Below are 12,222 nucleotides of genomic sequence, written 5' to 3' on the forward strand. Positions count from 1 at the left end.
CCTGAAATGCACAAGGTCCTCTATTCTGACAATTAATCCACAGATAAAAGGACAAAAGTTAGTTTTGTAGTAATCGCTCCTCCTTCAGGCTTCTTCTTCGGACTTTATATGGCAGTTGTCAACCAACTTGAAGGTGCATTACCACTAACAACTGGACTGGAATGTGGACCTCAGTTCATTTTTCAATCATCCACGTGGGTTTATGTTCCTAAAAACCAATGAGGAGATGGCCCATGGGTATATGCTCCTAAAAACCAATGTGGAGATGGGAGAGGCGGGACTTGCAGCACGTAAAAGTCACAAATAGAACCAAGTTCTATTTTAGCGCGTGGCTACGCAGACGCTTGTTGACGCACGTGAGCAGCGTGGGTGCAATGATTGAATAACGTGTATGTGTAGGAACGCGAACGCGCGCAAAGCGAGCGGTGTGGTCAGCATGTAAGAGTCCAACTAACTCCAGACACTGGTCTGAATGACAAGGCAACTTCCTTGAGGGGAAATGCTTAGTTTGGCAGGAAGTGCCTAAGCTATATAAACAAAAAAAACACAGCGAGGGAGCAGCATTGTGTGTGTTCACCTCCTGCAAAGCACACGTCCTTATCATCTAGCTCCTTGTGCCGCAACAGCCACACTTCACTCACTCCTATAGCCCTTTTAAACTAATGTAAAGATTAAACTAATGTAAATACCTTTTTTTCCCTAAAACAGTAATTATGCAAAATACAAACTCAAGATCATGTCAAGATAACCCCTTGAAGATGTAAAGCAAGACACACAACGCCACAGCATCTCTCGCATATGGAACAAGTAAGCAGATCATGTAATTCTAATGACCAACAGTAGTTTGGACAGGCTGTTCTGAGGTACAGGACGCAAACAATCCATTCTAGTGTTGCATACAGTGCATTCAGAAAGAATTCAGACCCCTTGACTTTTACCACTTTGTTATGTTACTGCCTTATTAAAAATATATATATAATTCTCATCAATCTACACACAATACCCCATAATGACATTTTTGCAAATGTATAAAAAAGAAGAAATATCACATTTATTTAAGTATTCAAACCCTTTACTCAGTACTTTGTTGAAGCCAGTTTGTCAGCAATTACAGCCTTGAGTCTTCTTGGGTATGACACTACAAGCTTGGCACACCAGTATTTGGAGAGTTTCTCCCATTCTTCTCTGCATATCCTCTCAAGCTCTGTCAGGTTGGATGGGGAGCGTTGCTGCACAGCTATTTTCAAGTCTCTCCAGAGATGTTAGATGGGGTTCAAGTACAGGCTCTGGCTGGGCCACTTAAGGACATCCAGAGAATTGTCCCGAAGCCAATCTTGCGTTGTCTTGGATGTGTGCTTAGGGTTGTTGTCCTGTTGGAAGGTGAACTTTGCCCCAGACTGAGGTCCTGAGCGCGCAGGAGCACGTTTTCATCAAGGATCTCTCTACTTTGCTCTGTTCATATTTCCGCTCAATCCTGACTAGTCTCCCAGTCCCTGCAACTGAAAAACACCACTACAGCAATATGCTGCCACCACCATGCTTCACTGTAGGGATGGTTCCAGGTTTCCTCCAGACGTGACGCTTGGCATTCAGGTTCAATCTTGGTTTCATCAGACCAGAGAATCTTGTTTCTCATGGTCTGAGAGTCTTTTAGGTACCTTTTGGCAAACTCCAAGCAGGCTGGTCATTTTACTTTTCCTGAGGAGTGACTTCCGTCTGGCCACTCTACTATAAAAGGTCTGACTGGTGGAGTGCTGCAGAGATGGTTGTCCTTCTGGAAGTTTCTCCCATCTCCACAGAGGAACGCTGGCGCTCTGTCAAAGTGACCATCGGGTTCTTGATCACTTCCCTAACCCTAACTTCCCCAACTCTAGGAAGAGTCTTTGTGGTTCCAAACTTCTTCCATTTAAGAATGATGGAAGCCACTGTGTTCTTGGGGACCTTCAATGCTGCAGACATTTTTTGGTACCCTTCCCCAGATCTATGCCATGACACAATCATGTCCCGGAGCTCTACGGACAATTCCTTTGACCTCATTGTATTTAACCTTTATTTAACTAGGCAAGTCAGTTATGAACAAATTCTTATTTACAATGAAGGCCTACCCCAGCCAAACCTGGTACAATTGTGCACCGCCCTATTGGACTCCAAATCACGGCCGGATGCGATGCAGCCTGGATTCGAACCAGGGACTGCAGTGACGCCTCTGGCACTGAGATCAATTTAATTTACCACAGGTGGACTCCAATCCAGTTGTAGGAATATTTCAAGGATGATCAATGGAAACAGGATGCACCGGAGCTCAATTTCGAGTCTCATAGCAAAGGGACTGAATACTTAAGTAAATAAGGTATTTCAGTTTGACATTATTAATAAATTAGCTAACATTTCTACAAACTGTTTTTGCTTTGTCATTATGCGGTATTGTTTGAAGATTGATGAGGAAAAAAACAATTGAATCCATTTTAGAATAAGGCTGTAATGTAACTAAATTTGGAAAAGGTCAACGGAAGGGAAAGGGGGATACCTAGTCAGTTGGACAAATGAATGCATCCAACTGAAATGTGTCATCCGCATTTAACCGAATCCCTCAATCAGGTTTGAATACTTTCCGAATGCACAATATATGAACATTATGGGTTGGACACAAAAATAGCAACACAGACACCACAGCCTTATGGAACACCATGAGACACTTGCCTACCCCTAGCTGGTGTAATACTAAAAGGCAACCTTTTCTGATTATTGTGTGAACCTAAAAAGTTTCTCCTCCTAATCTTAAAAAAATGTAAGAGCATTTGTTCAATAAAATATTATACACAAATGAATTTTGAATAAAGAACCAAGTGGTATGCTTTTGTTCTAGTATCTAGGCTATCCTATAGGTAAGGAAAACACTTAGAGTGTCCACATGTTGTGTCAACGAAAGGATATATAAGTGTACTACTGCAGAACTCAATGTACATATCACCACGATAGATTCGCCTTTATGTATGTTCTACTATAGTAGGTCAACGAAGGGTAGGACTGTGCATGAATGGAGTTGTGTGCGTGAGTGTTTATTATGTCACCAACCTTCAACGGCCCTCTTGAAGAAGACCTTGCAGCTTCCGCAGGTGAGGACTCCATAGTGGCAGCCAGAAGCCTCGTCAGAACACACCAGGCAGATCTTATGGGTTGGACCGCTGTGCTTGGCAGGGGCTGAAGATGTGGAGCTGCTGGCCTCGGGTCTGGCCGTTGGACTGTAACACAACAAATACAACACAGATTCTTATTTACAATGATATCACATCAATTCAAAATGTTATTATACATTTTTCAACAGCATTTATTTTGCTTTTATCACAGATTAATATAGCTCTGATCCAGACAGCTTAAGGCTAGAGTCTTGCCTCGGGTCAGTTCACCGCAGTTGAACCTCCCCAAAAAATCATCTGTCGGGTGGTATGAAAACATTATTGCTGTTCAGAACAATTATGTTGCCGGTCAAAACGTTTCACAACATATTTTTTTAGTCAGGAGCTTCTTATGTTGAATTGTGTTGGAAATTCCATTAGGCTATGTGAGCGGTGAGGCAGACCTACCCTAGGCTACCAGCCACACAGCGAGAGAGTGGAGCAGGGAACTGTCCATTAGTAGCCTATTTGTGTGGTGCTGGAACATTCATAATTTGTTGCTGCACATGGAAGAGCTTTGTTCTCCTCTGCAACGTGACAATATGTCGCCAAGTTTGTTTTCCCTGACTCCTAGCTCATGCGATAATGGCGAACATAACAGTTTGGAGTCATTGTGGACAAGGATGACAACAACCTGGTAGATGGATACACAGCCTGCAAAAATGCAAACAGGTATTTGTTTACAATAATTCAGTTAATTATCAGTTTGGTCGGTGAGGGGCGGGTGCAGCTCCAAAAAACAGATCCGTGCAGGATAACTTTTAGGTAACTTCTGAGAGATTATTGAATGTCTCTGCAAAAACAAATCCAATCATTTTTTACAACTAGTGTAGATTTTACAGTGAAATGCTTGCTTATGAACCTTTCCCAACAATGCAGTATTTAAAAATAACAAATAATTTAATTGTAACTGACAAGAGGAATACATTAAAATACACAAGAATGGAGCTATATACAGGGCTCAATATGCAGAGGTACAAGATATTTGAGGTAGATATCTACATAAAGGCAGGCTAAAGTGACTAGGCATTTAGATAGATAATAATACAAGTCAAATAAAGAACAGAGTAGTAGCAGCAAATGATGAGTGCAAAAGTGTGTGTGTGTGTACGTATGTGTGTTTGTGTTGTGTCGGTGTGTGTGTTGTGTCGGTGTGTGTGTGTGTGTGTGTGTGTGTGTGTGTGTGTGTGTGTGTGTGTGTGTGTGTGTGTGTGTACACTCGCACATGCCTTTGTGAATGTGTGATGGTTTTGTGTGGGCGTGACAGTGTAGTGTGGGTGTATACAGTGCATTCAGAGCCTGTTGGTAAGAGGGACGATGCTCCGGTAGCAGAGTGAAAGGTAGTAGAGTGAACAGGTTTGGGAGTCTGGCAGTTTTTCAGGAACTCGTAGGCCAATACAGCAATAAGGCTATAACTTTCAGGCTATAGGCTATAAGGCTATAAAGTCAAAATACATGAAGCTGACAAAAAATAAAAGTAGAAAAGTAAAAAAATTCTGGTTCTTTCAATTGCATTCATTTCTCTACTCAGCCTTCAAATACTGAGCTACATTGCTTGCTCCAAAATATTGGGAAACTATATTATTTTTTACTAACACAATTGCACAGAGAAAGACATTTTAACAACATTTATTTTTCTCAAAAAAGGTAGGGGTCAAATTTGAACACGGTTATGCCTCAAATCTTTATAAACATTTTCATTTCGGATCCCACTGTATTTCACTGCACCCAGGGGTCTGGAAAAAAGATCCATAATACAACAGGCTGAAAACAAGGGTTTTTCAACAGAGCTCTTCCCTGCCAATCCCGTCCCACTACAAGCAGCGAGTATAAAGGAGGTCAGTCAAATCATGGGATAATCCGATTCATCTACTCAAAGACAGCCAGACACATACATATCTCTGTGTTGCACTGCCCTCTGAATTAAAGGGGCCTTTGGTCACTGGAGAGGAACCTTCTGAGCATTATAAAGCTTCCCTTGTCTGCGAACTCATGTGATGCATTCATGAAGCCAGACTGAGCTGAGTGGGGATTTTTAACACAACATTAACGGCCATTGGTCTACTAGGCTATTGTAAAGATAGGGACTAAAAACTAAATCTAGCCTACAGAATCACCATATCAACCCATTTCAGAGGTGTTTCTGCCTGAAGCTGAATTTGAAAACTGGTAAAGAATAGTGACCAACAGCGACAGACTATAGAAAGCACTTCAACTTCCTCCAGGGTTGAACGTGGTGTGTGTGACTTTGCCCGTTAACTAATAAAGGGTTAATATCAAAGCATCTATGTAGTGTGGGGGGGGGGGGGCGATAGTTACATAATCACAATATTATTTTCGGACAATATTTTATTGATATTTAACTCCAAGTATCGATTTGTGAAAACGATATATATATATATATATATATACACACAGTGCCTTGCGAAAGTATTCAAAACAGCTCGAGCTCAGTGAGGTTGGATGGAGAGCATTTGTGAACAGCAGTTTTCAGTTCTTTCCACAGATTCTCGATTGGATTCAGGTCTGGACTTTGACTTGGCCATTCTAACACCTGGATATGTTTATTTTTGAACCATTCCATTGTAGATTTTGCTTTATGTTTTGGATCATTGTCTTGTTGGAAGACAAATCTCCGTCCCAGTCTCAGGTCTTTTGCAGACTCCATCAGGTTTTCTTCCAGAATGGTCCTGTACTTGGCTCCATCCATCTTCCCTTCAATTTTAACCATCTTCCCTGTCCCTGCTGAAGAAAAGCAGGCCCAAACCATGATTCTGCCACCACCATGTTTGACAGTGGGGATGGTGTGTTCAGCTGTGTTGCTTTTACGCCAAACATAACGTTTTGCATTGTTGCCAAAAAGTTCAATTTTGGTTTCATCTGACCAGAGCACCTTCTTCCACATGTTTGGTGTGTCTCCCAGGTGGCTTGTGGCAAACTTTAAACAACACTTTTTATGGATATCTTTAAGAAATGGCTTTCTTCTTGCCACTCTTCCATAAAGGCCAGATTTGTGCAATATACGACTGATTGTTGTCCTATGGACAGAGTCTCCCACCTCAGCTGTAGATCTCTGCAGTTCATCCAGAGTGATCATGGGCCTCTTGGCTGCATCTCTGATCAGTCTTCTCCTTGTATGAGCTGAAAGTTTAGAGGGACGGCCAGGTCTTGGTAGATTTGCAGTGGTCTGATACTCCTTCCATTTCAATATTATCGCTTGCACAGTGCTCCTTGGGATGTTTAAAGCTTGGGAAATATTTTTGTATCCAAATCCGGCTTTAAACTTCTTCACAACAGTATCTCGGACCTGCCTGGTGTGTTCCTTGTTCTTCATGATGCTCTCTGCGCTTTTAACGGACCTCTGAGACTATCACAGTGCAGGTGCATTCATACGGAGACTTGATTACACACAGGTGGATTGTATTTATCATCATTAGTCATTTAGGTCAACATTGGATCATTCAGAGATCCTCACTGAACTTCTGGAGAGAGTTTGCTGCACTGAAAGTAAAGGGGCTGAATAATTTTGCACGCCCAATTTTTCAGTTTTTGATTTGTTAAAAAAGTTTTAAATACCCAATAAATGTCGTTCCACTTCATGATTGTGTCCCACTTGTTGTTGATTCTTCACAAAAAAATACAGTTTTATATATTTATGTTTGAAGCCTGAAATGTGGCAAAAGGTGGCAAAGTTCAAGGGGGCCGAATACTTTCGCAAGGCACTGTATATACATATATACACACACACATATAATATATATATACACATGTGTATATATATATACACATGTGTATATATATATTATATGTGTGTGTGTATATATATATATATACACGTGTATATATATATATATATATATATACATACACACACACATATAATATATATATACACATGTGTATATATATATATATATATATATATATATATATATATATATATATATATATATATATATATATATATATACACACACATGTGTATATATATGTGTATATATATATATATATATATATATATATATTATATATATATATATGTATACATACATACATACATACATACATACATACATACATACAGATATATATACATATATACATATATATATATATACATACATATATTTTTTTAAAGGTAGGTAATATTGGCTAGCACTAGTCGGCTGTACCTACGCACAAACTTTCCTCCTACAGCTTCTTCTCCAAATAGAGAGCCCACGTGTTTTTAGCACTTATTTCCCTCACTGATAAATGTGTTCTCTTGCTCTCTCTAGTCTCTCTGCATCATACCCACTGAGTATTTTAGGGGGCATGGACTCGAAAAGCGTTCCACAGGGATGCTGGCCCATGTTGACACGCCAATGCTTCCCACAGTTGTGTCAAGTAGGCTAGATGTCCTTTAGGTGGTGGACCATTCTTGATACACACAGGAAACTGTTGAGCTTGAAAAACCCAGCAGTGATGCAGTTCTTGACACATACCATTGCGCCTGGCACCTACCACCATACTCTGTTCAAAGGTCCTTACATTTTATGTCTTGCCCATTTACCCTCTGAATGGCACACATGCACAATCCATGTCTCAAGGCTTAAAAATTCTTATTTAACCCATCTCCTTCCCTTCATCTACACTGATTGATGTGGATTTAACAAGTGACATTAATATGAAATCATAACTTTCACCTGGATTCACCTGATCAATCTGTCAGGGAAGGAGCAGGTATTCTTAATGTTTTATATACTCAGTGTAGAGTGAGCAATATGTTTGGAACATCAAATCGCAATATCGAATCAACACCTAAGTATCGTGATACTAACGTATCGTTAGGTCCCTGGCAATTCGCAGCCCTACACCCATGCCATGTTTCTCATTACCCACAATTTCCACTGACACTGCCAATGAAAGACGGAACTTTCATTGAGAAACTAAAATAGCTCTGGAACAGCTCCATCTTTTAGATTAATTGGCCTTTTCACAAGGGGTAAACAACATATTTCAAGACCCTAAAAGATATTTGTACCAGAATGCTAAGCAGGGAATCAATTAAAGTGCTACAGCCCAATCGAATGTCTTATTTGAGACTAGCTATTTTACAGTAGTAAAGCAAGGAGGGGTAAAATGCAAGTGAAGATTGCCAGATGGACTGGGAAGAGAGAGGTGAGGCATGAAAGGGCAGGCCAAGAGCCAGAAACAGGAGAATCTGCTCACAAAATGGCTCCTGCTCCCATTTTAGAGAATCAACATGAGGACAAATATCTCCAGGAAAGCATGCAGCATGTGGAGGGATGCCAAGGGCACCGTCCGGGAGCATACCGGTCCTTTTCAATCTGTCACTTCTGCCCCTGCAGTAGATCAACAGCAGTCTCCTTTTCAAGCACACTCATATTTTGCAGAACATACTAATGTGAGGGATGTCTGGCCTTCCTCAGTCAGAGACTGTTAGGTAACAGTAGTCCTAGGTCGTTTCCCAAATGAAACCCTATTCCCTTCCCTATATAGTGCACTATTTTGTGAGTCCTATGTGCGCTGGTTAAAAGTAGTGCACTACATAGGACATAGGTGCCATAGGACATGGTGCCATTTGGGATGCATCCTAAGTGAGGGTATCCTGTAATGGAGCTGTTTATTGCCTGCGTCCAGTGATAAAAGATGTTCATGTCTTCAGTGCTGGGGACCTTGCTTTGCTCCCCCAGATTAAATTTGCTCCTGACACCTCTTATGTGCTAAAGCAGACGGATGACGCGTGCTCCAGAGCACAAAGCGCCATTTCCCTGTTGCCCTTATGCGATTACCTTCCATTTAGCACATTAATGCTTTAGCCATGGTCGATGGAAACTTCTGCTTTATCGTATGTGACCGGAGACAGAAAACACCACAGGCCAGACTTTGTGCTTTTGTTTGACTCAAAGCAAGTTGTAAAAGATTTATCACTAGTTGTGTTGACGATTAAAAATAGTTGCCAATTGTGTGTAACTATTATTTGTTATTACATTGTAGTTAAGACTGTACTACTTGCTGCCTAACGCAGGGGAGAGGAGTAGCCCATTTTAAGACATATAGGAGAGAAGAAAAGAGTGCAATATACATTATTACATTAAAAATAAACATAAAAATCTCATGATATAAACATCCCTTAGTTTAAGCGAAAAACTAAACTGCATAAGCACAAAAGTTTGCAATACAAAACATACCCAAAACAGAGAGGGAGAGATGAAGATAGCGAAAAAGGGGGAGATGGAGACGGAGAGAGTCAAGGCAAAATGTGATACTTAAAAGGTTGTGCTACAGTACTTACAGTGCCTTCAGAAAGTATTCATAATCCTTGATTTATTCCACATTATTGTGCTGCAGCTGGAATTCAAAATAGATTAAATGTATTTTTCCCCCTCACCCATCTACAAACAAAAGCCCATAATGACAAAGTCAAAATATGTTTATTTTTCTAAATATTTTTCTAAATGAAAACAGAATTCTCCTTTATATTTCGTACCAGTCAAAAGTTTGGACACACCTACTCATTCAAGGGTTTTTCTTTATTTGTAACATTTTCTACATTGTAGAATAATAGTGAAAACATTGAAACAATTAAATAACACATACGGAATCATGTAGTAACCAAAAAACTGTTAAACAAATCAAAATACATTTTAGATTCTTCAATGTAGCCACCCTTTACCATGATGACAGCTTTGCACACTCTTGGCGTTCTCTCAACCAGCTTAACCTAGAATGCTTTTCCAAAATCAAATCAAATGTATTTATATAGCCCTTCGTACATCAGCTGATATGTCAAAGTGCTGTACAGAAACCCAGCCAACCCAAGCACGTTGGCTAGGAAAAAATTCCCTAGAAAGGCCAAAACCTGGGAAGAAACCTAGAGAGGAACCAGGCTATGAGGGGTGGCTGTGCCGGGTGGAGATTATAACAGAGCATGGCGAAGATGTTCAAATGTTCATAAATGACCAGCTTGGTCAAATAAAAGGTCTGGGACAGGTAGCACGTCCGGTGAACAGGTCAGGATTCCATAGCCAACAGTCTTGAAGGAGATCCCACATATGCTGAGCACTTGTTGGCTGCTTCTCCTTCACTCTTTGGTCCAACTCATCCCAAACCATCTCAATTTGGTAGAGGTCGAGTGATTGTGGCAGGTTAAGTGTGCCTTGAATTCTAAATAAATCACAGTGTCACCAGCAAAGCACCCCCTCACACCTCCTCCTCCATGCTTCACGGTGGGAACCACACATGCGGAAATCATCTGTTCACCTAAATCACGGCGGTTGGAACCAAAAATCTCAATGGTCTAATGTCCATTGCTCATGTTTCTTGGCCAAAGCAAGTGTCTTCTTCTTATTGGTGTTCTTTAGTAGTGGTTTCTTTGCAGCAATTCGACCATGAAAGCCTGATTCACGCAGTCTCCTATGAAAAGATTAAGTTGAGATGTGTCTGCTACTTGAACTCTGAAGCATTCATATGGGCTGCAATCTGAGGTGCAGTTAACTGTAATGAATTTATCCTCTGCAGAATAGGTAACTCTGCACCTTCCTTTCCTGTGGCGGTCCTCATGAGAGCCAGTTTCAACATAGCGCTTGATGGTTTTTGCTACAGCACTTAAAGAAACATTCAAAGCTCTTGAAATTTTCCGGACTGACTTACCTTCGTGTAATGATGGACTGTCGTTCTCTTTGCTTATCTGAGCTGTTCTTTCCATAATATGGACGTGGTCTGCTACCAAATAGGGCTATCTTCTGTATACCCCCACTACCTTGTCACAACACAACTGATTGGCTCAAACGCATTAAGGAAAGAAATTCCACAAATTAACTTTTAACAAGGCACACCTGTTAATTGAAATGCATTCCAGGTGACTACCTCATGAAGCTGGTTGAGAGAATGCCAAGAGTGTGCAAAGCTGTCACCAAGACAAAGGGTGGCTACTTTGAACAATCTCAAATATTAAAGTCACCATTGGCCTCATGATGAAATACCCTGAGTGGTTCCTTCCTCTCTGGCAAGTTAGGAAGGATGCCTGTATCTTTGTAGCGACTGGGTGTATTGATACACCATCCAAAGTGTAATTAATAACTGCAGCATGCTCAAAAGGGACATTCAATGTATGTTTTTTATTTTTTTACCCATCTACTAATGGGTAGCCTTTCTGGTTTTTGTGGTTGGATCTGTGTCTGAAATTCACAGCTCAACTGGGGGACTTTACCGATAATTGTATGTGTGGGGTACAGAGATGAGATAGTCACTCAAAAATCATGTTAAACTCTATTATTGCACACAGATCGAGTCCATGCACTTATTATGTGACTTGTTATGCAAATGTTTGCTCCTGAACTCATTAAGGCTTCCCATAACAAAGTGGTTGAATACTTAGACTAAAGACGTTTCAGCTTCTCATCCATTCATCAATTTCTAAAAACTTAAAATCTCAATTTCATCAATTTTAAATTCAAGCTATAACAAGAAAATGTGGTTAAAGTCAAGGGGTGTGAAGACTTTCCAAAGGCACTATATCGTGGGGCTGAGGATGGGTCAATACGGCTGCGTTGACATGAGTACCCTGATATCGGGGAATTTGTGCCATTCTGAATTTTTTTAACAGGCAGCCCATATTCTAATCGTTTTTCGCTCTGAAAAAGATCTGATGTGACCAATAAGTGAACAAAGCTCAGAATTGGTCTGCCTGTGTAAACACAGCCTATGACATTTGATTTTGACACCAACAAATGGTCAATCTGGTCTTGTGGTGAAGGAAAGCCGTCAGCATACACTTAATAAAGCCAAATATGTAAGTGCCATTTAGAAAACAGAGGGGGAGATAGAGCGAAAGGGAAAATGAGATACAGCACCTCCATTGTCTTACTCACTTTTGTTTTTCTCTCCTCAGAGCATGTCTCTATGACTAATAGTGGAGGAGACATGACAATGTTTTCCAAATACAGTATGTGAGGGAGGAGGCAAGCAGCTCTCAGCTATGTAGGTCAGTGTGACTATGTTTAACCATGACAAAGTGCAAACACTGTGCACATGCTGTCAT

At 40.6% G+C, this 12,222-nt stretch overlaps 1 protein-coding gene across 3 annotated transcripts in view; it reads right to left on the bottom strand.

Annotated features, from left to right (window-relative positions):
• LOC139420814 (glucocorticoid receptor-like) overlaps positions 1-12,222 on the bottom strand; it is an 89,506-nt gene that overhangs the window by 25,425 nt on the left and 51,859 nt on the right. For all 3 annotated transcript variants that reach the window (XM_071171108.1, XM_071171109.1, XM_071171110.1), the window contains exon 3: positions 3,076-3,242. In XM_071171108.1, the coding sequence (XP_071027209.1) occupies positions 3,076-3,242 (167 nt within the window). The remainder of the gene's footprint in view (positions 1-3,075; positions 3,243-12,222) is intronic.

This window comes from Oncorhynchus clarkii, chromosome 12 (assembly GCF_045791955.1).
Source record: "Oncorhynchus clarkii lewisi isolate Uvic-CL-2024 chromosome 12, UVic_Ocla_1.0, whole genome shotgun sequence".
In the NCBI taxonomy this organism is placed as follows: domain Eukaryota; kingdom Metazoa; phylum Chordata; class Actinopteri; order Salmoniformes; family Salmonidae; genus Oncorhynchus; species Oncorhynchus clarkii.